General features: G+C 39.8%; 3 protein-coding genes across 5 annotated transcripts in view; all 3 read left to right on the plus strand.

The window, feature by feature from the left end:
* The window catches only part of LOC113568580 (CMRF35-like molecule 8), an 8,276-nt gene extending 6,711 nt beyond the window's left edge, over window positions 1–1,565 (plus strand). The window contains exon 7 of the mRNA XM_035534559.1: window positions 779–1,565. Within this exon, the coding sequence (XP_035390452.1) occupies window positions 779–831 (53 nt within the window). The 3' untranslated portion in view covers window positions 832–1,565. The remainder of the gene's footprint in view (window positions 1–778) is intronic.
* A 13,268-nt stretch (window positions 1,566–14,833) lies between these two features.
* Window positions 14,834–21,675, plus strand: LOC113569333 (CMRF35-like molecule 5). 3 transcript variants are annotated; one of them, XM_035534572.1, is made up of 6 exons: window positions 14,834–15,011; window positions 15,200–15,529; window positions 19,724–19,802; window positions 20,224–20,331; window positions 20,783–20,829; window positions 21,140–21,261. In XM_035534572.1, exons 1-6 carry the CDS (start codon window positions 14,972–14,974, stop codon window positions 21,157–21,159), a joined length of 624 nt encoding a protein of 207 aa, XP_035390465.1. In that variant the 5' UTR covers window positions 14,834–14,971; the 3' UTR covers window positions 21,160–21,261. The 3 variants fall into 3 exon arrangements, with proteins under 3 accessions (XP_035390465.1, XP_035390463.1, XP_035390464.1); XM_035534570.1 differs by lacking the exon at window positions 19,724–19,802 and having other exon boundaries at window positions 14,841–15,011; window positions 21,140–21,675; XM_035534571.1 differs by lacking the exons at window positions 19,724–19,802; window positions 20,224–20,331 and having other exon boundaries at window positions 14,843–15,011; window positions 21,140–21,675.
* A 2,522-nt stretch (window positions 21,676–24,197) lies between these two features.
* LOC118242659 (polymeric immunoglobulin receptor-like) lies at window positions 24,198–26,144 on the plus strand. Its single transcript, XM_035534713.1, has 3 exons — window positions 24,198–24,249; window positions 24,524–24,700; window positions 25,783–26,144. Exons 1-3 carry the CDS (start codon window positions 24,198–24,200, stop codon window positions 26,142–26,144), a joined length of 591 nt encoding a protein of 196 aa, XP_035390606.1.
* Window positions 26,145–26,422: the final 278 nt, after the last annotated feature.

Here is a 26,422-nt window from a genome sequence, read left to right on the forward strand (position 1 = left end):
AAATGCCTTTATGACAGATCAAGCTATTAACTGGCAATGTGTCCATATGGAGTTAATAAGAGTTAAAATATTGTAACCTTTAGGCAATTGATTCATAACACTTACAAATATTAAGTGATTGGTTTATAAGTGCTATAATGGGCAAACCAAGGGCATTCAATTGCAAAGCATTGAATTTATTTAAGGCAGTCCAAAAACCTTGTTCCAAAACAGGGTAAAGGTAGACTGGGACAGATGGACATAGGGCAGAAGTTTAAAAAATCTAAGCAAACAATGGATAACAGTAAAAAAAGGTCAAAACCAGAGCAATCAGTATTATGGGAGAACACTCACGATGTAGGCATAGAGCAAACAGGACTTCATAAAGAGGGGGTGGAGCACAAATAAAACCTCACAATGAGGGGGTGGAGCACAGAGTGCATATAGATTTGTTTTTTACCATAACTTTATTCCAACCATTCATTTCAACAAATTCAACAATAAAAAACATTCAATCACACATTCCATAAAAAACAACTGTCTTTCATCTAAAAAACTCTAAAATATTAAAAGACAAACAGTAAACACCCCTCCTAATTTGACTAAACCATCATTAAACAATCAAATCCCTAAGGATTTTAAAGGCATGAAAGAAACCAAACTTTGAAATCATTTAAAATTATTAAAACAAGGCCCCCCCCCCCCCTCCCATTTATCTCCCAGGCCAACTAATTCCCAGAAACCTGTATTGTTTAAAAACACATCAGTCCTTCTTCCAGGTTTCTTCTTCTTCTTCCAGGTTTGTGTGACGTCGTAGAACCCCAGGAGCCCATTCCCGCTGGGCACAAATGAGGTCCCCCGGCATCAGTCGCAGAGCCCCGAAAAGGACCTTCTGTATGAATGGGACCCTCTCCATAAAGAGGGTCCCATCCTCCGGGTTCCCCCAGGGGAACCTGGTCGGATTGAGCAGGCCTTCACCACCTGCTCTGTGGAGACCCCAACGGGATACAACGTTCGTCATCTGCTCTTCTCTAACCACTGAGTGCGGACTGGAGATCCTCTGCAGCTTCTCCGGTCCATCGATGCCACCAAGATCTTGTAGATGCTCCAGGGGCTGCTGCTTCTGGTCCAGACAAGCTGGGCCTAAAACACAGAAGATAAGAGTGTATATAGATAAGGCGATCAACATATGCCAGGAGGTGATCGTGTTCGAGGGGGCATGGTTGGTTGATTAACACTGATTGATTGTTTCCTGGGAAGCAGCATGAAAGTAACAAGACAGACATGACAATAAGAGTTTAAAATAGATTATTGTTTTATAAGTGATCAGTTAGGTGATTGATTTATCAGTTTTACAATTTGAAATTATTCAGTTATACCTTATGACCAGATGCAAACTTTGAGGTGTTAATTCTCTTCAGTGCCATATGCCCTCCACTATTGTAATATGGTTTTTGAGTAATAATCCTTTCGGAAGGTTCTTAACAATACATGGTTTTCAAACTTGAACCTTCTGTTGTGGTAAAGATGTAGAACAAATTGCTTATATAAATGCAACCATGATATAGCAGATCAAAAATTTTTGCTTGCTCTATTTTTCTTCAGTCATGTGCATGTCTTTCATGTTTGACTTATTTGGCAATTAAACAATTATGACTAAATTGTTTGGACTGAGTTTTGTTTTACACATATTAACAGGTATTTATAGACTGATAAATGCACATGATAAAATTAGTGTTGTATAATGGATGCTAGAATAGGGTCGGGCAACCAGACTGTGAATGAATGTTTGTGTGAGCAGAAGTTCAAGCCATTATTGACTAAAACAGAAACGTGGACTTGGTAAAAAGTCACAGCACAGAATGAAAAACATAGCACCTGCCCACACACACACTTTGTACAACATGAGAAGAGACCCACAAACTCTAGCCTACTAGCTGGGGCAGGAAGAAAAACTGAGTGGCTTGTTTGGTTCCACACAAACTCAAGGTCTGCTGGCTAGGGCTGATGTTTAATTCTTTTCCACCTGAACTATTATAATTGAACAGCACAAGAAGGCAAAGTAAGCACTTTTTTTTTAACCTTTTTTTGTTGTCTTGGAATTTTCATCTAAGTTTGGACTGACAAAGTGCAAAAGACAGCATGAGCATTACAGCAACGAGTCTGATGCTTCTTGGTGGTGAGTTCCTTGGTTTTTTATCTTTCACCGTTAAAATCTTAAAGCTTAAAATCCTAGAATTCAAACCATTTGCTGACATCACTCATGGCTTTGTTCTCTGTGTGCAATTATGACAACATCATTTGAGCTTTTCATGTGTTTATTTGTTTAAGTTTTTCTTGCATATGTACAGGCTTCATCTTCATTTTCTGAGCAAATGAAATCAGAGCTCTTCCATGTCTCTGTCCAAATTATTTTAAAGGTTCTGTTCAAGAAAAGGGACTAAAACAAGCTTCACTATTATGACTAGTGATTATTTATTTTCCGTCTCTCTGTGTCTGATTGTGGGTCTGTGCTACCATCGCACTGTGTCTGATTGTCAACCTCCCTCGCTCTCTGCCTGTGTCTGATTGTGGGCCCATGTTACTGATTGTCTGTGTTTCTTGTCTGTGTGAGTTTTTCACCTCAGTTCTCCACAGTCTGGAATCAGAGTGAAAGCACCACTAGGTGGAAATGCTACTGTTCACTGCTCATATGACAGAGGAAGTGAATCTTACCCAAAGTACTTCAGTAAAGGCAGGCGTGAACAAAGGGTGGAGCTCTTGCGAGCAGGTATACAATTTCATCGGCTTATGGAAGGTTTTCTCTGGAGGATGACAGAGAGCAGAGGGAATTCATTGTGACCATCAGGAATGTCAGTGTAGAGGATGCTGGTATGTACTGATGTGGCACTGGCAGGCACTGGAAGTGCTAACAGATGTTCTAATAGAGGTCAACCTTGACGTGGTGCAAGATATGCCAGCCAGTTCAGAAAGCTTCAACACAAACAGTGGTGAGAACTTCCTGCCAGGTCAGTCTCTCTCTCTCTCTCTCTCTCTCTCTCTCTCTCTTTCTCTCTCTCTCTTGCTCTCTCTCTCTTGCTCTCTCAAAGTTCAAAGTTCAAAGAGGTTTTATTGTCATTTCAAAACAAAAGTACAACAGACAACATGCTATACAAGTGCAAACAGTCCAATATAGTGCAAAAATGTCATTAAATAAACATTAAATAAACAATAATAAATACAGAAGAGGACAAATACAAAATGAGTAGACAGTGCAATTATTTAGTGCAGTACACAGTACTGGGCATATGTAAAACGAGTTGTGCATAGGAATCAATGGCATGCTACCCTGAACATAGCAGTCACCGGTAGCAGCCAGAACAGTTCAGAGTACAGTGCTGGTTTAGTACAGTACTCTAGCAGCACAGTACTCTCAGTACAGTACAGTACTCTCTCTCTATAACAGATGCCTATATTTGATTCAGTTTAATTCTATCAGTGTGGAACTAAACTTCATCTAATGAAATGCTATTGTTATATCCATCCAGGATAATGCATCTGGACATGACTAAAAATGAAAATCTCATGTTGGCCAAAAAAATGTTATTAGCTAGAAAGCTGAATTTCTCTCTATGCTATGGTTTTAGAAAGTGACAGCAGAAACTGGATGTTTCCTGCTCGTGCTTCTTAAAGAGTTAATGAATATCATATGCATAAATACATTTCTTACTGCTTATTATTTTATAAAACATCAGTCTACATTGCTGCTTTTGCTTGCCTAAATTCATACAAGAGTACTGTCCCTGTCTTCAGCCTCAAAGTGTCATTTGAAAGAGCACTTCCCTCTTTGCTTTGAAAAGAAAAATAAGCATGCAGTCATAAGTGTGCAGTTTCCACCTACAACTGAACTACCACCGAGGCTGAGAATGGTTTTTGTGTGCCTCTAGGCCAGACCACACCATGCTCTTCCATCACAGGGTGGAGAGAGACTGCGGTCACACCTTGGCCTACCACATGTAAGCCTCTGTACTACTCTTTTGCTCCATGGCTTTTCTAGGCTTTCCTGCACTGAAACTCTCCATCCTGCAGTAAGGCTTTCTATCCTGCAGTGAAGCTGTTCATCCTGCAGTGAGGCTGTCTATCCTGCAGTGAAGCTGTCCGTCCTGCAGTGAAGCTGTCCGTCCTGCAGTGAGGCTGTCCATCCTGCAGTGAGGCTCTCCATCCTGCAGTGAGGCTCTCCATCCTGCAGTGAAGCTGTCCATTCTGCAGTGAGGCTCTCTGTCCTGCAGTTAGGAACAGAGAGGAGAGGGAGATCACGTCACAGTTACCATGGTGAACCTCAATGCACAGGATGCAGTCCTAATGTTTTAAGAGGAAGGGGCAAACATGCTCACAGATATCAACCTTGATGAGGTGCTGTATGAATCCTCTTCCTGGTCAGTAATATCAATAGGGAATCTAATGCCTGGAGCACTGAGCAGGAATGGGCCAGTCCTCCGTGCGGAAGCTCGTCTGCTGCACGTAATTGCAGCTCAAGAGGGGCTCGTCAATGAGCCAATCATATCAAACAGGAGCTAGATCAGTGAACGCATGATGATTTGAAGAGTGTTTTATAGCAATTATAACATCCACATAACCCATTCAAAAAAGTCATACAAATGCATAACAGTATCTATAGTGCCTTTGAATGCAAGCAAAAAGGTCTGTGTGACCTTATTAAGGTCTATAATGTATAAACTCTGTAACATGTAACTAGGATGTCTGTCCCACTTTAAGACCACCATATCCACATATTCTCCTCCTGCTTGTTTACCAATTGCTGTAGATAATTCTGGATATGTCGGAGGCCTCCTGGCTGCAGGTGTGATTGGGTGTGGGATCGTGAGTGCCATGTTTGTGATGATTGTGATGAAGAACAATGCCAAAAGAGCAATAGGTACTTTGTAACACACACACACACACACACACACACACACTTTTTTGTGCATCATATTTGAATACATTATGATTAAAAGTTTTAAAAACTTGTTTCGAAAGCTTCCAAACAATTTGGGAATAATGCTGAAACCATCAGGGTGAGTGGGCAAGAACTTCCAATATGTGTGTGGGTGTAGGTGTGGGTGTGGGTGTAGGTGTGGGTGTGGGTGTAGGTATGGGTGTAGGGGTGTTTGTATGTGCATTTGTGGGCCTGTGTGCATTTTTGCACATTTTGTGTGCATTCGTGTGTGTCTGTTTTTGTGTGTGTGTTTTGTGTGGGGTTATTACTGTGGTACTACTGAGATTAGGGTCACGTGTGAAATACACAAGTCGCGTGTGGAAATACCCCACAAAGAGTAGTATAATTCAATATAATTAGAAGTATAATTCAATGTGAAAAAGAAAAGCAACAGGTAATATACAGCTTCTTGCTTTCTTTCCTTTGTGTTTACTGACTTTCTCTCTTTCACATGCACGCACGCACACACACACACAGCAGGTGTTCCAGATTGAAATGACAAGAAACACTTAAACTGCAAATGACTTCTTTCCACTGTTATGCCTTTCTGGTTCTCTATGGCTACAGAAAGAAAGAGTTTAAGTTAAAAGAAAATAACTTGTAGTATTTCAACCAATAGCATTTCAGAGGGTACCATTTACCATATCGTCTGAAAGCCTCTGACCAATTCAGTTCAGTAGTGTGCAGTTCTGATTTAGAACATGCATCAATGTGTCACAATTCGGTTGGCATCCAGCCAATAGAACATGCACACATACACACATGTGCACATATACACACACACAGACATGCACACACACATACACACATGTGCACATATACACACACACACACACACACACACACACACACACATGTACACACACAAATACACACATGTGCGCATACACACACACACACACACACACACACACACGTGCACACGTACACATGCAACATGTGCACAAGCACCCCATAGATCTGGAGATGGAATAAGCTTTACTTTTTATACCTTTATTCCATCATTACTTTTATTGGTTTGTGTGAAAGTCCCTCCCCAGGATAGAAGAGCCAGAAAACCAGAATAATGATCATTTTGGAAACTTAAGACTTATGACTTCAGGCCTTGTGAGAAATAACTGCATATGTGGGGTCGAGTCACCAAGTGCAGAAAAGAGCATGAAGTATACATAAATAAACTAGATTAAACAGTTTCGTGTCGCCGACCTATTCAGTGTGAATAGACTGGTTGCATGTGTGTACCTGTGAAATCTGCATTTAAGTAGGTTGCCATTTATTTAAAAGAAGTCTTTAAGAGAATATGCCACTACCTTGAAGGTTCCCAAACTCACTCCCTCACTGTGATCCCCTGCTGTGTCTTTGTGCTGTTTTAGCCTGTGTATGAACATCATATGTAATCTGAAAAAAGGGATGCAGAACAAAACAAACTGATAACCATGCAAATCATTTTAGACCTGGGAAATCTGCACTTCAGAGTCAGAGAAAGAAGCAGGTGTCTCACTCAGTCTTTTGGGTTAGGACTGAACCACACCTACACAGTCTGGGGAAGTGAAAAGAGACAGCAGATAATAAAAATATCAGTAAATAAACATCTGGAAATATACATCAAAAATAATCAACAGTATTAGCAGTAACAAAATAAGGCTTTGCTTACATAGATGTTTGTCATATATCTCAGTGACAGGAGAGTCCACCAATGAAGTGACAGCATTCAGGCGGAGGAGTCAGGATCAAACGCAAATATGAGGAAGGACATGAAACAAACAACAAATATTTCTGCAATAATGGAAGTATCCTTTGTTAGATTCCTTTAAAAAATTCATACATATAGTTGTTCATTTGTTTTTCTTTTGTACTCTGATATCAGACAGCTTTAACTAATGCCATTAAATTTGTTAGTTATTTGAAAATATTTTACTATAAGATTTTACAGTTGACTTGACATGTTTCTGCTGCCTCTCTGTCATGAAAAAGGGAAATTCATCTTCACTTTTTGTTTAATAATCAGATGAAGACACAGCCCAGGCAGAGACAGTGTTGCGGTGTGAGCTACAGGAACTCTGATATCTGTTTACAGTGGAGAGGAGTTGGTTTGGATATCTGTGATCTTGAACTAAGAATGAAGATCCTGTTCATCTTCACCCTCTACCTGGTCTCAGGTAATGAAATGCAATTCTACATCATCAACACTGTCCAAACGGTAAGAAGTTATTTGTCCATGGGTTATTAGCACAGGAATGTTGTTACAGTTTGAATTCACCTGCACAGTAGTGTTCTCGTTGTGATTACAAATGTCACAACCGAGCTTTCGTGAACATGCTATGACGTCACTCAGACGGATGTTTGTCATGTATTTCAGTGACAGGAGAGTCCACCAATGAAGTGACAGCATATTATGGAGGAGGAGTCAAAATCAAATGCAAATATGAGGAAGGATATAAAACAAACATGAAATATTTCTGCAGGAAAGTAAACCATTTGCTGACCAAATTAAAACAGGAGCCAAACACACATGGGTGCATGAAGGCAGATTCTCTCTGTATGATAATACCAGTGCTAAAGTCTTCTGGGTGGTAATGAGAAACCTCACTGTAGGGGATTCTGGAACCTACCAGTGTGCAGTGGATATAGAGAGATGAATAGACACGTACACACCAGTGAAACTGAAGGAAGGTGAGTTGCAGGCAGTGGCCAGGTCAGGATTCAAACCCAGGACACTAGAGCAGTGAGTCTTATTTCAGACTCTTTCTTTCAGGAGGCTAAATATTCTGCCCATAACATCAATGCAACATAATTGTAAAACAATGTGTATATAGGAAAGTGAATATCATATTAATAGTGCTTTAAATGAGGAACAGAAATGCCTGTATTAGCATATTTTTCACCATATGCAAGATGGTTTATTCTGCAGAATTCACTTTCTTAGAGAACAGCGGTCAGTATATTTAAGAAAATGTGGGATTTTTTTTTTTGACTGAGCTATTTAATGTACACACATGAAGTATGCTTGAGTATGAGATAGACTACACATGTACAGCTGGTTACAACATTCATTATTATCATTAGTTACACGTATATAGTGCATTTCTCATACCCAAGGACACTGTCACAGCACAGCCCCCTCCTCCTTGTTGGTGTGTGTGTGTGTTTCTTCGTTGCCATGCCCCTCCCTTGTTACACGGTTCATGTCACTCCTGTCTCTTGTTATCATCCTTGTAAATGTGTGTATTTAAGGTCTTGTTTTAAATTATCATCCTTTTTCAGTGTTTGACCCCATGTGCCTTGCGCTTTCAGCTGATATATGCCATTTAACGCTTGTCGTGTTCTGTGTTGCTCATGATCAGTGCTGTTTCTCCTGTTTTGTTTTGTTTTTTTTCATTTTGTTTGTTTCACTTATTAAACTTGTGTGTCCGTTAAGATGATGACTTGCGCCCTCTGCATTGTCCCATCGTCGCACACACTTTACAATCAACATTCTGCTTTTACACCCAATCAGCACCTACACTGGTGAGAAGCAGCATCCAATCACGCACAGTGTACTCTCAAGCAAAAACCAATGCCCCCTTGGGGACTGCTTTGGGCACAGGGAACAGGAGGATAACACTTTTTTTTTTCCTTTGCAACTGAATGTTTAACCATTAATCTCTTCATCTCAATTAACAGAACCACAAGTGCCAGCACCTTCAGCATCTTCATCATCCTCATCGAACACAACTGCACACACAACATCTAAAACCACAGTGACCACCTCTGATACAAGAAACACAAGTATAAGTGTCAAATAATGTTCCTTTTGTGACTGTCACCAATCATAATCACAATACCAATCACATCATGGACTCAGATAATGTAATTCCTGTGTTTTTCTATTTATCCAAAGATTCCAATTTCAACCTCAACACCACATTCATCATCACGCATCAGTGCACAGTTCACCAAAAGAACCACATCCTCAGGATACAAACACACATCAGCTTCCTCTCCTGATACATGTGCTAACACACAGTGGACTGTACAGCACAGAGTGAAACTACTCACCTACTGTCAGCTTCATGAGACCTCGATATAATCTGTCACTCTTGTGTTTGTATATCCAGATATTCTGATTTCAGCCTCATCACCACATTTATCATAGATACTGTCAGCTTCATCACACATTTCTGAATGATCAGGATAAACGTTAAATGTTATTGCTTCACTGATTATGACTCTGTTTCCTCTCCAGGATTTCCATCTTCCACTGTGGTCAGTATTGTGTGTGTGATTCTGATTCTGGTGTGGCTTCTGATGGGAACTTCATTCCTCATAGTGACTTTCAGAAAGAGAAGCAAGATGCAGGGTAACATATGCACACACTCTTGTGCACACACTCGCAAATTCACAATAATTTGGAAAATCAGATTCACCAAATAATTTACCACATGGTCAAATGTTTGTACTTTGAGGTTATTCCAAGGTTAAAAGTCATCTGAATGTTTAGACGTGAGTGCCACATATGTCTGTGTTGTAGATTAACCACATGCATTATAGAACAATGCAATCTGATGCACTAGAAATGAGTATGCCTGGGCAAAGCAAATTAAGCAGACAATGCAGGAAAAAGATCAAATGAACTCTTTCACAAGATGTATTGATTTGTTTTTATTTATTTTTTTGTTGTTCTTGTAATGTTTGCTTTCAAAATTGCTTGTCAAAATTCCTTCTCAGCATCATGCAAAGGCCAACCCCTCCAAGACGTCTCACACAACCATTGGGTGAGTCATGACTGCATCACATAGCCATGGGGTGAGTCATGACTGCATCACATAGCCATGCGGTGAATCATGATTGCATCACACAGCCATGGTGTGAGTCATGACTGTATCCCTCAACCATGGAGTGAGGTGTTCACCCATTTCTACAGAGGATTTTTTTCTTACCTTGCATGCACAAAAAAAGATAAAATAAGCTTCCTTCCTATAAACTTGGTAACAGAATGCCTTTAATGGTGAAACACTACATTCTAGCTTTTTGCACATGTTCTCACATGCACAAACACAGACACAGGTACTGCTGTAACACATACAATGAACAAAATATTAGTAAGGCTACTTACTACCTTTTAATACAACTGGCGGACCATAGTTTTTATTGTTATAATTATTGATGTATTGTTTATGCTCTCAGGTTCCACTTGCTGTCTTTGACTATGAGGAGATTAAAGACACCAGACACAATGGAGCTCCTACAGTCTACTCTACTGTCTGTCTACCCACAAACCCCTCTGATCCCTCCAAAACTGTTTATGCTTTAGCTCAACCACCATCATGCTCCCATGATATGGACATTTACTCCACAGCTCAATTACCCACAACTCCTTCTGATTCCTCAGTAGGACACGTTCCACAATTGGCCAGCACATCTGCTGAAGGATTCACTTAGGCAGCAGTGATGTTCCATAAGAGAACTGATAGTTCTGAACATGTCATTACCATGGAGACCTTTAAGAAGGAGAAAAACTCATGTGACTATGCTACTGTCACTCATGACCCAGGAAGTGGTTAGGTTACAGTTGTATGTTTTTACTGAAAATGCATTTATTGATTGTTTATGAAAGTGTATAACTCTCCCTTTGACTCAAGTGTTTTATTTTCTCTAAGTTAAGATGGTGGGAGAGTGGTTGATCCACATTAACAATGGTTTTGTGGCTCTCATAAACAATCACCACCATTGTTTACAGATGAGACATACATTTACAGTTTGGCTTGATATGTTCTTTACACACTGGTTACACACAGGACTTCCATATGGATTGAAGACTAATTTGAAGACAGCAGAAGTTACCCACAACCCTCTATGATTTCTCACATTCTGTTTATGCTACTGCTCTATAACCATCTCTCTCAGGACATTTACTGCATTGCTCGTTTACCCATATTTCTGTCTTGATTGCTCAGCAGTCAGCAGGGACATCTGCTGAAGCTGCAGCTTATGCTACAGTGAAGTTCTATAAGAATGCAGATAGATCTAAAGATGCTGTTACCAAGGAGACCTTTAAGAAAGAAATCACAATGTTTTCATCAGAAGGATCTTTTTATCTAGATTTGTGCAATGTCAACCTGGACAGGTGTCATGTGCTTGTCATTAGTAATAATAACACCTCTTTCAGTTTCTTACATAGACTGTAAATTGTTGTTAGAAATCTGAAAATAGAAAGCATAAAAAAACAAAAAACAAAGCAAGGCTTCTGCATACTTCATTTTAATGTGTACAAAGTTAACTAATATGAGCAGTCTAACACATAGAAGAATAATGATAGGAATGCACTAATATACATTATTTTGGTCCTGGTCAGATATTCACATTAACATGCTTAATGCAAAGCTCATACAAAAAAAAAAAAAAACCTTTACAAAATTACATTTAAACACTAATGCATAATTGTTTATCTTGCTTTGTCCTCTAGATAGCAGTACAGACTTGGTGTCAAGTGTACGCTGTCTCATCACTTTATACATATATATACATTCCTTTATATATGTATGTGTTCCCCCTTTGTATATAAAAATGCAGCATAATAACTTAATATTGCAAACCAATAAAAATATACTGGGAGGCAAAAGTTGTTGAAATGTTTGAACATTTTTCCCCCTTGTTGCGTTTGCACACACACACACACACACACACACACACACACACACACACACACACACACACACACCTTTTCTCAATTCAGTCTGACCTTGACCAGGTCTTAAAGAATAGCTCTTTCTGGAACAAGACTGGTAGCTTGTAGTTGGAGCTGTACATAAATCAAGTTATTAAGGTGTGAGGTTAGATATGTACATGTAACAGTGAATGAACTGGAAAAGAACTGAAACAGAAGGAAACATACACAAGTGTGATAATTGCTGGTTAACCTTATCAAGTAAGAGGGATTTGGAGAAAGCAGTGAAATAAGTCAGGAAGCATCTTTAGCCCATGAACCCAAAACATCTGTTTGTTCACTTAAATGTTATGAACTCATTGGAGATCACTCCTTTCGCGACTTGGCTCAGATGCAATTATTTTATCCCACTTGGACATGCAGATTTCTTTCTCTCTCTCTCTCTCTCTCTCTCTCTCTCTCTCTCTCTCTCTCTCTCTCTCTCTCTCTCTATGTCTGTCTGTGGGTCAAAAAAGGAAGTTGTCATCCTATCATGAACTACTTAATAAGTGGGTGAAACACACTCCTACACATTGTGCTTAAACACTAAAATGGCCTTTATATTTTTGGAAAGTCCATTTAGGAACGTTGTCAAGGCTGTGGAGCAGAATAGAGGATGCTCTGACATCATAGTGGCCATGTGACCACTTCCTCATCAGAAAATGTTGAGCTTGTTGTTACAGTCTATTACTGTAATAAATGTGACTTTATTTCAGGGTCCACAGTCTACAGTTTCAACCTCATCACCATATTCATCATCACACATCAGTGCACAATTGACCAAACCAACCACATCCTCAGGATCCAAACACACATCAGCTTCCTCTCCTGATACAGGTGGTGACACACAGTGGACTGTACAACATGGAGTAAAACTACTCACATTGTCAGCTTCATCAGACACCTCTGAATGATCAGGATAAAGGTTAAATGTGATTGGTTCACTGATCATGACCGTGTCCTCTCCAGGATTTCCATCTTCCACTGTGATCAGTGTTGTGTCTCTGTTTCTTGTGCTGCTTCTGATGGGATCCTCATTCCTCATTGTGACAAGCATAAGCAAGATGCAAGGTAACACACACACACACACACACACACACACACACACACACACACACACACACACACACACACACACACACACACACACACACACACGCACTCGTGCACACACTTGGTTTTACACACAGACATGCATGTTTGAAAAGGAGAACATATTTATAGATCTGAATGTTCAGATGTTAGTGCCATTAAATAGGAACAGGGTTCATTTGATGCCAGAGGGTGTAAGAGTGGAATCTGATGCCCCCTGCAGTTTTTCATCTTCACATGTTAATGTAAAAATTCTTTCTCTGCATCATCAAAAGGTCAGTCCCACAAAGATTACTTTCACAACCATGGGGTGAGTCATGACTGTATCACACAACCAAGGAGTGAGTTATACTGTAGGTCATGACTGTAGGACATGACACAATTAACCAGCACACCTGCTGTGCTGGACCCACATATGTAGCAGTAAATGTCCCATGTCATTATCAAAGAGACCTTTTAGGAGGAGGAAAACTCATGCGAATATGGTAATGTCAATCATGTCCCAGGAAGTGGTTCCATTAAAGTCTTATGTTTTTATTGAAAATTCATTTTTATTTGATTACTGATAGTAATTGCATAACTTTCCCTTTCACTAACTTTATATCCATCTAGGCAGGTGTTTTCTTTTCTATAAATTAAGATGGTGGGAGACCAAAACAGTGGCTCATGGTTGTTTGCAGAAATTAGAGCAATCATGAATTCAAAACTGCACAGCCAAGCTAAAAAACACTCTATTTCATAATAGATCTTCATAAAAGAAAAAAATGATTTTAAAAAAGATACAATTCTTTTTAATGATATAAAATTATTCATATATGTTATTGTACCTGCCCGAGTGCCACAGGGCATGGAGCAGGATGCACAGACTCTCTCAACTTTGTGAAACGTTTACTGACACAAAATGTAAAAGACAATGGTGGCACTCACACATAACATTAACAGTGAACATGAACACACTTAACATTAACACAGGCTATACAACCATGGATACTCACATTATACTCTGACTCTAACAATGACCAACAGGGGGATGCACTGACAGGGGGTTTAATTAGACTAACAAGCACTAACGATTAACCCTGTACAGATGTGTGCCCTCACAGGGGTGTGGCCACAAACAAGAGTGAACACCCCCACACGCAGCAGGCCATATCACGTGACTGGGGGGGGGGGGGGGGCATCACGTGATAGTTATTTGCTCATTAAATTGCTAGAATAAATTAATGGGTTTTTAAAATATCTTTTTCCTTCAAGAAAGCAACACAATGAAATATTCACACTATTGCAAACCAATAAAAGTATACTGGGAGGCAATTTGTCATAGACTGCTCCTCCCCCATAAGTCACGTGGTAAGGCCCGCCATGTGCAGGGGGATCCACATGTACTGTGAATATCTGTTTTGTAACCACGCCCCTTCGGGATTGCATACACGTGCACAGGGTTTATTGTTAAGTGTTAATGTGTCTATTCAAACTCCTGTCCGTGTGTGCTCCTTTTTGTTGGTCAGTGTCGCTACGTGTGTGTTAACTCCTAACTCTGTAGCAGTAACGTTGGTTTGTGTAGTTCCTGTTAACGTGTATACGTCTTCGTTTAATGTTAGATGTATAGTCATGTTTACTGTAAGTGTTATGTCTGAGTGCCACCTGTGTCATATATGTTTCGTGTTAATAAACGTGTTTCACTGTCAAGGAAGTCTGTGCGTCCTGCCCCGCGCCCTGCGGCACTCGGCCAGCTTCCAATGCAAGCTGAAACAGGACTGGTAGTCTGTAGTTGAAGCAGTACCTAAATGAAGCTATGAAAGTGTGAGGTTAAATATGTACATGTAACAGTGAATGAAATGGAAAAGAACTGAAAAACAGTAGGAAACATACAGAAGTGTGGTAATAATTGCTGGTTTACCAGTAAGAGGGACTTGGAGAAAGTAGTAAAACAAGTCATAAAACATCTTTAGCCCATGAAGCCAAAACATCTGTTTGTTTACTTAAATGTTTTGAACTCATTGGAGATCACTTCCTTTGCAACTTGGCTCAGATACAATTATATCATACAACTTGGACATGCAGATCTCTCGCTGTCTCTCTCTGGGTCAGAAGAGGACATGGGCATCCTATCATAAACTAGTTAATACGTGGGTGAAACACAGTGCAGATAAAGAGACCGAGCACTGAGCTACACAACCTCTGATATCTGTCTGGAGTGGAGCGGAGCTGGTCTGGACATCTGTGATCCTGAACTTACAATGAAGATCCTCCTCCTCTTCATCCTCTACCTGATCTCAGGTAAGAACAGACACTTCTAAATCCCAGCAGTATCAAATGAAGGGTTGGCTGGGCTGTTAATTTAGAGGAAGATTCTCGCAGTTTCATGACATCAGTTGTGTAGTAATCTGGATAATAATTAATAAAGCCAATGTAAAGATTTTACAAACAAAGGAAGACTCTGCTTACATGTTTGGCATGTATTTCAGTGATAGAAGAGTCCACGAGTCAAGTGACAGCAAAATCAGGAGGAGGAGTCAGAATCAAATGCAAATATGAGGAAGGATATGAAACAAACAAGAAATATTTCTGCAAGAGTGAAGAAACAACATGCAGTTACCAAATAATAACAGAAGCTAAACACACATGGGTGCATGAAGACAGATTTTCTCTGTATGATGATACCAATGCTAAAGTCTTCTGGGTGGTAATGAGAAACCTCACTGTGAAGGATTCTGGAACCTACCAGTGTGGAGTGGATATAACAGACAAGGCAAAGGAAGACATGCACACACCAGTGAAACTGAAGGTAAAGGCAGGTGAGTGTTCCTCATTACTGCTCCTCTTCATCATACTACCTCTTCCAGCACGATTTATTACCAACTTCAGGGAGGGTGAAGCTCCAAGCTCTCATACAGGACTCATTATAACAGTGTGATGTCAATGTGTCTTTAGCAGGGGGTGTGGCCTCTAAAGTAGTGACTGTATATGCAGGGGGAAGAGTCACCATCAAGTGCAGATTTGAGGATGAATACAAATCCAAACCGAAATCTTTCTGAAAGACTGGCAAGGATCAGTGGTGTTTAGATCAAATAACAACAAAACCAAACAGTGACTGGACTCATAAGGACAGATTCTCAGTTCCAGATAACAAAAGTGCAGGATTCTTTAGTGTGTTTATCAGAGAGCTATCGGAGTGTTTATCAGAGTGTAAATGACACTGAAACTACAAACCTACAACACTGAAGTGAAGGTGAACATAACAGAAGGTAAAAAGCATGTCAGAGCATATTCCAGCAGCATAGGACACACGACAGGAACCAACCCTGGACAGGACACAAGTCTATCAAAGGACACACACACACACAGCCAGAGAAACAAATCAATTACAAATCACAAATCAACACATCAACACATCTTTGGAATAGGAGAAGAATCCCGTAGGAAACCCACACAGGCACAGCTAGAATGGTCAAAGTCCACACAGACAGTGGCCAGGCCAGGATTTAAACCCAAGACACTGGAGCAGTGAGGCAGCAGTGCTGACCAGTAGCAGTAAGGGAAACAAGTCTGAAGCAGATCTGATCTCTCAATCCTACATCCTAAAAGTCTTGGTCATATGAAATGGTATAAGACTAAGCTTAGATGAGATAAACATGCCAGATATTTACATGTATTAGCATTTATTAGCAAGGTAAATGCTAGAATCACAACAGGAGTATTAATAAATGCACATGTTGTGATCTGAATGTTTATAATAGACTTTCTATAGTACAGATCTGGCAATCAATAAGACTGGCTAAATAGGAGTAACTGGGAACATCAGTTGCAAATACCCAGAATCCCACAGGAGTGACCCCAAGTTTCTCTGCAAAAGAGTAGTCACAGCTGTTTGTACTTCTAAAAGTGTCAAACCTTCCACAAGGACACAACCTACCATGGACTACAATACCCATGAACCTCTTGTGTGTTGCCAGTCCCCCGCTTATTAGTGTCACTTGTCTCTCTTTTTCCATATATAAACCTTCCTATTCATTCAGTGATTGTGAAATATTGTTTGCGAGTTGTTGTCTTTGTTAATATTATGTTGTCCTCCTGGTTTTTGACCTCTTACCTGCCTCTGTATTGGTTCTTGTATATTTGTCTACTGCTACCTGGATTGTGACCTCTGCTTGTTTTGTGACTATGTCTCTGGATTACCCCTGTACAATTAAACTCCACCTGTTTTCCTGGAATCGACTCCGTCTCTGTTGCACCAACTCAGACAGAAGACCTTGCCTACATGTGGAGTCATCAGGTACTGGACGTTAGCCGCTCAACGCCAGTTACTCAATCAGCTCCACCAGCGTCTGGATTCACTCGGCAACATGGTAGAGGAACTCACCTGGCAGAAACAGCATATTACAGCTTTAGTTCCTTTCGTAACTGAGATAAAAACATTGTCTAGCACCTTTAACTTCCTGGAAGGTGAGAACTCCCAGTGTTGTTACACTTCCTTCACTGACCTCTAATGTCTCTCCCTTTCATCTGGATCTGCTGGATAAATATGATGGAAACCCAGCAGGGTGTAAAGGTTTTTTGCTGCAAGGCTTCCTATATTTTTCCCAACAGCCTCCCTGTACAGACCCTGTACAGCATATCTTTGATTATAATGCTTTGGAGTGGGCTAACGCAGTATGGACGAAAGGTGGAGAAATAACAAGAGATTGTAACCTTGTCACTATTTAAGTTCATGCTGTTTTTGATCACCCCATGGAAATCAAAGCAAGTAGAGAGATACTGTTTAATTTGAAGCAAGGTTCAAGGTTGAAGCAAGGTTCCTGTTCTGCTGTAGATTATGCCCTGAAACTCTGGCTGCGAGTAGAGGGTGCAATGAGGTAGCACTGATTACTGCACATTGGCAGGGACTTAATGCTGAACACATTATGGAATTAGCATGCCGAGACAAGTCCAAGTTGATTGAAGAGCTAATCTCCACCAGCCGAGATGGAAGAAACGCAAGCTGGTTCACGAACTCCAGGAACCATGCTCATCCAGTCACAGCCACACCTACCTTACTACCGACATCTCTGATCTGGTTTACCAGAGTACTCTTTACACACCTGATGACAATTATCTTCATTACTACCTCTCTATTTAAGCTCCCCTCCAGCACACACACTTTGCGAAGTATTGCCATTTTCATTTTGCATACCGAGCCTTCCATGTAAGTGTTGGTCTTCCTGGTTTCCAAATCCTGCCTGTGTTACAGCCCTCATCTCCTGCCTGACCCCTGGACACCTTCTGGACTCTGCCTTGCGTTTTTGACCTCGGGCTGAACTGACCACAATTATCCGCCTAATTCCTCCTATCTGTCTGGGAAAACTCCAAGCCCTACTACCTCTGCCTATGGTTCCTACCTGCCCCGTAACCAAAATAAAACCTCTAGGAAATAAAACCTCTAGTTGGACCCTCCCCCTTCTGTGTGTGTTCCTTCATTACTGATTACAACCATCTCAGCTCCTATGAGAGAAGACGCTCGGGATGTATTTGTTTTGTGGAGAGTCAGGGCATGTTTTATGTGATTGCCATATTAGTCCCAATAGATGCAGGACAGAAGCCAAGGAATCCTCGCACACCAAGGCGGTGAGTAACACATCTTTCCAGCTTGTTCCAAGACCATCTGTATGAGGGATGTGTTGTAATTCAAGCCTTGATTGACTCCACCACATGACTGCTCCATATATTTAGTGGAAGGGGGTGTGTCCCCTTGAGTATGTCCGTATCCTATCTACTGCAGAAAATAAAGCCATGGAGGACTATATCACTGAAGCATTAGCACAGGGATATATTCATCCTACCAAAACCCTAGCAACTGCAGAATTTTGTATTTTTTTTATTTCCAAGGATGGAGGTCTACATACTTGCATAGATCATAAGGGGTCAATGATGTCAAGATAAAGTATTCCTATCCATTACCACTTCTGCCTTCAGTCCTGGAACAAATGAGAGCCAGGTACTTAAACATGCTGGATTTAAGGAGTGCATATAACCTAGTCAGAATCCGGAAGGGGGATGAATGGAAGATGGCCGTCATTATCAATTCTGGACACTGAGTACCAGGTTATGCCTTATGGCCTCGCTAACACCCTTTCTGTGTTTCAGACATTTATCAATGACGTGCTGAGGGACATGATTTGCAGATTTGTTGTTTATTATTATGGTCTTCTGGTTTATCAATACATGCCTTTGGTCTCACTTTTTGCCCTCTTACCTGTCCCTGTATTGGTTCTTGTATATTTGACTACTACTACCTGGATTGTGACCTCTGCTTGCTTATTGATTACATCTCTGGATTACCTACACCTGTTTCCTGCAATCTGTCTCTGTTCCACGTACTCTGACAAAGAAAGTGGATGATGGATAAATGAAGGACATATATCCCTATATGATGACTGAACAAATCAAATATTCACAGTGTGATCATATGAAAACTGACTGCTTCTGGTACATACTGGTGTACATACTGCTGTGGAGCTGAATCAGACTGGGAATCTGATCACTTGATACAAGATCTATATCACACAGATCTTCCTGAGTAACTGATTAGTACATAACATGTTCAGTATTGCAGACTTTCTTTCAGGAGGCTAAATATTCTGCCCACAACATCAATGCTAAAAAATGTGTTTAAATAGGAAAGTGAATATCATATTAATAGTGTTTTAAATGAGGAACAGAAAAAAAGCCCGTATTAGGATTTTTAACAGTGAATGATGGTTCAATTTCTTAGAGAAAAGCAGTCAGTATATATCAGACAAATGTGGGAATTTATTAAATGGCTGACTATGAGCTAATTAATGTACATACATGAAGTATGTTTGAGCAAAAGACAGACATCTACTGCTGATGACAACAGTCATTATTATTATTATTATTATTATTATTTACACATACACTTGCCTTTCTCAGACCCAAGGACAATTTACAATCAACATTCTTTTTTTATACCCAATCAACACCCTGGTGAGAAGCAACAACCAGTGACACACAGTGTACTCTCAACCAGAAACCACAGCCCTTGAGGACTGCACTGCGCACATGGAACAGGAGGGAGGATAACACTTTTTTTTTTCCTTTGCAACTGAATGTTTAACCACTAATCTCTTCATCTCAATTAACAGAACCACAAGTGACAGCACCTTCATCATCCTCATCCTTAAGCGCAACTGCACACACAACATCTGAAACCACAGCGGCTTCCTCTGATACAAAAACACAAGAATAGGTGTTAAATAATGTTCCTTTTGTGACTGTCAACAATCATAATCACAATACCAATCACATCATGGACTCAGTTAATCTGTCACTCTTGTGGTTGTGTATGTCCAGATGTTCCAGTTTAAGACTCATCCCAAGAGTCATTATCATGCATCAGTCCAAAGGACACCATAGCAACCATATCCCATGTGTATGACCAGGATAAAGATTCAATGTGACTGGCTCAGTGATTATGACTCTGCTTCCTCTACAGGAATTTCAACTTTCACTATGATCAGTCTTGTGTCTGTGTTTCTCATGCTGGTTCTGAAGGGAATTTCATACCTCATTGGGTCTATCAGAAAGAGAAGCAAGAAGCAAAGTAACATACACACACACTCTTGTGCACATGTTTGCATATTTATGTTCATTCTGAAAATTAGATTCACCAAAATATTTACCACATGTTCAACTGTTTGTACGTTACGGTCATAACAAATTCCAATGTTAAGTTATGTTATTGGTTTTACACATGGACATTTAAGCAGGTTTGTAAAGGACAGCACATGTGCAGATCTCCATGTTCAGATATGAATACTACATATATCTGTGTTGTAGATTAACCACATTCATTAAAGAGGAACAGGGTTGATTTGATGCCAGAGGGTGTAAGAGTGCAGTCTGATGGTGCCCCTGCTGACTAAAAATGAGCATGCATGCACAAACCAAATGAAGAAAAGACGATGGAGTCAAAATATCAAGTTTTTGACCTTCACAGCTGGCTTTGATGTTTTTGTTGTAATGTTTGCATCAATGTCAAAATTCTTTCTCAGCATCATCCAAACGGCAGTCCCTTCAAGACTCCTCACACAACCAGGGGGTGAGTCATGACTGTATGACACATGTATGTTCACCCATTTCTACAGAGGACTTTTTTCTTACGTCACATGTACAAAAAAGATAAAGTAAGCTTCCTTCCTATTAACTTGCTAACATGACATGGCTTTTAATGGTGAAAAACTACCTTCTAGCTTTTTGCACGTTCACAGATGCACAAAATACACACACAGACACTCCTGAAACACATATAATGAACAAAATTTTAGTAAGTTTACTAACTATCTTTTAACACAACTGGCAGACCGTAGCTTTTATTGTCATAATTATTGATGTATTGTTTATGCTTTCAGGTTTCACTTTCTGTCTGTGACTATGAGGAGACTAAAGACACCAGAAGCCATTCTGACACTGGAGCTTCTACAGTCTACTCTACTGTTGGTCTACCCACCAAGCCCTCTTATCCCTCACAAACTGTTTATGCTTTAGCTCAGCCACCATCATGCACCCATGATATGGACATTTACTCCACAGCTCAATTACCCACAACTCCATCTGATTACTCAGTAGGAGGCACAGTTGGTAAGAACATCTGCTGAAGGACTCACTTATGCAGCGATGACGTTCCATAAGAAAACTTGATCGTTATAAACATTTCATTACCACGGAGACCTGTAAGAAGGAGGAGGACTCATGTGACTATGCTACTGTCAATCATGACCTAGGAAGTGGGTCGGTTAGAGCTATATGTTTTTATTGTAAATTCATTGTTTATTTGTTTTATGATAGTAAGTGTATCCCTTACTATCTCGCCATCTATCTATCTATCTATCTATCTATCTATCTATCTATCTATCTATCTATCTATCTATCTATCTATCTATCTATCTATCTATCTATCTATCTATCTATCTATCTATCTATCTATCTGTTTTGTTTTCTCTAATTTAAGCTGTTGGGTGAATGGTTTTGCATTTATAGCATTTAGCTGACACTTTTATCCAAAGTGACTTACAATTATGATTGAGTAATTGAGGGTTATGGGCCTTGCTCATGGGCCCAACAGTAGCAACTTGACTGTGGTGGGACTTGACTTAAATTCAACATATGATTTACATTAACTAGGTACATATAGGAATTCCATATGGATTGCAGCCTATTTGAGGACTACAGTAGTTACCCACAACCCTCTATGATTTCTCACATTCTGTTTATGCTACTGCTTTACAACCATCACTCTCCGGACATTTACTGCATTGCTCGGTTACCCACATTTCTGTTTTGATTGTTCAGCAGTCAGGAGGGACGTCTGCTGACGCTGCCTCTTATTCTACAGTGAAGTTCTATAAGAATGCAGATAGATCTAATGATGCTCTTACCAAGGAGACCTTCAAGAAAGAAATCACAATGTTTTCACCAAAAGGATCTTTTTAATCTAGATTTGTGCAATGTTGAGCTAGCAACCCTCTGTTCATGTATGGTATGATCACTGATGATTGAGTACATACATGAATTGCTCAAGTGATGGGAGGGATAAACTACTTTATGTACATGGTTAGGTGAGAGATGCATGTTTATTTTAAGTGTTTTTTTTTTTTCATGATTAGTAGCATTATATAAGGATTCACTTGAATATCTCTCCTATTCTAGCTGTAGGATAAGTAGCTAAAAAAGGGATGACAGTGTACATTTGTGACAGTGAGTCTGTACTGCCACCTAGAGGATAAAGCAAGATACACCCCTGTTTAAATGTAATTTTATAAACTTTTTTTCACATGAGCATTGCATTAAACATGTTTATGCTGAATATCCCATCAGGCCCTACATTTTCATGTTAGTGTATCCCTATCATTATTCTTCTCATACTGTGCTGTAATTTTCAGGTTAGTTTTGTTCCTCCTATTTGCATTCCATTGTTTTTCTGGTGATGTGTTAAGACTGTATATATTAGATATTCATTTAAATTTCCTGAGGATTTTTACACATTAAAATGAAGTGCACTAAAGCTTTGTTTTGGTTTTGGACCTTTTATTTTCACATATCAGAAAGCAAAAAATGACAGTCTAAGAAAGAAACTTAAAAAAAAAAAAAACATTGGAAAACCACATAATAACAAATAGTTTACTCCAAGCAATACTAAATAGCAATTCCAAACATTTTACAGTCAAGTATCAATTGTAATCAAACACTGCAGGCAACTACTGTCCTCTGAAGCCAGGGGAATAACTCTGTCTGTGTTCTGTTTGTCTGGGTCGGTTCTAGGTCCCAGTCCAATCCTGTGATTTCACTCCAGTACAGGAGTTCCAGTCCTGGACACATTTTCTTTTTCTTGTGTGTGTCTTCCTAAGGACACTGCTGACAGACATGACCAGTAGGGATTGTCAGATGAGGCTTTGTGAGGCTTAGAGGGACTTCCACATGATTGGGCAGGTAAAAGAGTCAAAGCAGTTGTGCATTTAAAGCAAACACCAAAACAGTGACACCTGTTGGTTTGCAGAAATTATAGCAATCATGGATTCAAAACTGCACAGCCAGACTACACAACACTGCATCGATTTCATGTTTCATAACAGATCAACATAAAAGATCAAATGATAGTCATTTATGTTATTTAGTCATTAAAGTTCTACAATAAATGAATGGGTACATAAAAACTTGACTGGGTTTTTAAAATAACTTTTCCTTTTTATATAAAAATGCACTGTGTTTCACCCGCTTATTAACTAGTTCATGATAGAATGCTCAGTTCCTGTTTTGGCCCAGTAAGAGAGAGAGATCTGCATCTCCAACTTGGATGAGGTAATTGTGTCGAGCTGAGTTTGAAAGGAAGTGATCTCCAATGAGTTAATTTTACATGTATGGCATTTAGCTGACACTTTTATCCAAAGCAACTTACAATTATTGGGACCCAACAGTAGCAACTTCGCATCAGTGGGGCTTGCACCAGCAACCTTATGATTACACATCAAGTACCTTAACCACTGAGCTACCCACTGCCCTTCATACAATGTATGTTTATAACATTCATAACACTACCTTTCATAACATTTAAGCTCATAACATTCAAGTGAACAAACATATGTTTTGGCTTCATGGGCTAAAGATGTGCCATGACGTATTTTAGTGCATTCTCCAAGTCTCTCTTACTTTAAAAGGTTAACCAGCAATTATTATTACACTTGTGTACGTTTCCTTCTGTTTCAGTTCTTTTCCAGTTAATTCACTGTTACATGTACATATCTAACCTCACACTTTCATAAATTCACTTATGTACAGCTCCAACTACAGGCTGATCAAGCTGTTGCCTCACAGTATATTTTTATTAGTTGCGATAGTTGAATAGTGCAGATACAGAGACCAATCACTGAGCTACACGACCTGCAATATGTCTGGATATCTGTGATCCTCATAATGGAGATCCTCCTCATCTTCATCCTCTACCAGACACTTCTAAATCCCATCAGTATCAAATGAGGGGTTGGCTGGGGTATACATTTAGAGAGGAAGAGTCTCCCAGTTTCATGACATCAATTGTGTAATCTGGATGATAATTAAGTCTTTGTAGAGATTTTAGGAACAAAGGAGGACTGTAGTTACATGAATGTATGGCATGTATTGCAGTGACGAGTCCACCAATGAAGTGACAGCATATTCAGGAGGAGGAGTCAGGATCAAATGCAAATATGAGGAAGGTTATGAAACAAACAATAAATAATTCTGCAAATTAAAAAATGGAGCGAAACACACATGGGTGCATGAAGGCAGATTCTCTCTGCATGATAATACCAGTGCTAAAGTCTTCTGGGTGGTAATGAGAAACCTCACAGTGGAGGAGTCTGGAACCTACCAGTGTGGAGTGGATATAGAGAGATGGACAGACACATACAGACCAGTGAAACTGAAGGTGAAGGCAGGTGAGTTTTCATCCATGTCCTCCATTACTGCTCTTCTTCATCATACTACCTCTTCCAGCATTATTTGATCACAGAACGATCCCCTCTCACTGTCACGTGGTGCGGCCCGCCGTGTGCAGTGGGAGTTAATTGTTTGTCTCGTTTGTAACCATGCCCATGTTGCTTAGCACACACCTGCAGCTGTTTAGTCTTGTTATGTTGTCTGTATTTAAACTGCTGTAGGGGTGTGTGCTTAGTTGTCAGTCATTGCATCTGTTTGCGTTATCTTTGTTTGTTCCTTTTTTCAGTGTTGGTGTTTACGTTATGTGTCAGTGCCACCGTTGTATGTTAATAAACGTTTGTCACTGTCCAGGGAGTCTGTGCGTCCTGCACCACTCGGGCCGTTACATATTTATGACCAACTTCAGGGAGGGTGAAGATCCAAGCTCTCATACAGGACTCATTATAACAGTGTGATGTCAATATGCTTTTGGCAGGTGGTGTGGCCTCTAAAATAGTGACTGCATATGCAGGGTAGGAGTCACCATGAAGTGCAGATATGAGGATGAATGCAAAACCAAACTGAAATATTTCTGTAAGACTGGTAAGGATCAGTGGTGTTTAGGTGAAATAACAACAAATCCAAACAGTGATTGGACGCATAAGGACAGCTTCTCAATTAAAGATAACAGAAGTCCAGGATTCTTCAATGTGTTTATCGGAGAGCTAAGTGTAAATGACACTGGAACATACCAGTGTTCTGTTAATGTGTCAACTGCTCACCTACACTGAATTGAAGCTCAATGTAAAAGGAAGTGAGGAGCTATTGATTTACACTTTAGCCCTGATAATGTGAACTATGGGAAATTATGTGTGCATCAGGTGCAAGATTTAAAAGATTCACATTTACCTGACACGTTTATCCAAAGCAACTTACAATTATGACTGAGTACAACTTGAGCAGCTGAAGGTTAAGGGCCTTGCTCAGGATCCCAACAGTCACTTGGCTTGAACCACTAACCTTCTGATTACTACTCAAGGACTTTCAGCACTGACCTGCCACTCTTAACGTCTTAGGGCTTCTTCTCAATGTTTTTTGACAGACTCATGCTGTGGAAATTCTATGAGTGAGACTCTCTATGTAGGAGGAATTGTAAACATCAGCTGCAGTTTCTCAGAATCCACCAGAAGTGACCCTATGTTTCTCTACAAGAGTGTGGACACTGCTGTTTGTACTTATAAAACATCAATTACAGAGAGTAGAAGATGGATAAATGAGGGAAACAGTTTACTGTATGATGACAGAGCAAAGCAAATGCTGACTGTAACTATCAGAAACGTAACAGTACAGGACTTTGGTACATACTGGTGTGGAGCTGAATCAGACTGGGAATCTGATCATGGGTACAAGGTTTATATCGCACAGATGTACCTGAGAGTGACTGGTGAGTGGATACCATATTGAATATTTTTAGTGAACGATTTGTAGCATTATATTCAAGACTGAAGCAGTGAAATAGAGGGATCAATATACTTTGTATGAATTTTGGAGACTAATACTGATTCTTTTATCCATACTGTATGTTGATCAGCAGGTATTTTATTTACTATAAAAACTCCAGTTTAGAAATAAAAAAATATATAAATTCCCACTTGCCAACAAACCAGTGATGTTTACTATTTATTATTAAACATATCTGGTGTCCTAACAATGCCCTCCTCTTACAAAAGACAATGAGAAAA

The sequence above is a fragment of the Electrophorus electricus genome, chromosome 16 (assembly GCF_013358815.1).
Source record: "Electrophorus electricus isolate fEleEle1 chromosome 16, fEleEle1.pri, whole genome shotgun sequence".
Taxonomy (NCBI): Eukaryota; Metazoa; Chordata; class Actinopteri; order Gymnotiformes; family Gymnotidae; genus Electrophorus; species Electrophorus electricus.

Excerpts from the sequence above, each read along its gene's own strand:
- LOC118242659 (XM_035534713.1), top strand. The coding sequence starts at position 24,198 with ATGGAGATCCTCCTCATCTTCATCCTCTACCAGACACTTCTAAATCCC. Across the intron at positions 24,250-24,523 it reads GACACTTCTAAATCCCATCA|CGAAACACACATGGGTGCAT; the intron begins GTATCAAATGAG and ends TAAAAAATGGAG. Across the intron at positions 24,701-25,782 it reads GAAACTGAAGGTGAAGGCAG|ACTCATGCTGTGGAAATTCT; the intron begins GTGAGTTTTCAT and ends GTTTTTTGACAG.
- LOC113569333 (XM_035534570.1), top strand. The coding sequence starts at position 14,972 with ATGAAGATCCTCCTCCTCTTCATCCTCTACCTGATCTCAG. Across the intron at positions 15,012-15,199 it reads CATCCTCTACCTGATCTCAG|TGATAGAAGAGTCCACGAGT; the intron begins GTAAGAACAGAC and ends CATGTATTTCAG. Across the intron at positions 20,830-21,139 it reads ACTCCTCACACAACCAGGGG|GTTTCACTTTCTGTCTGTGA; the intron begins GTGAGTCATGAC and ends TTATGCTTTCAG.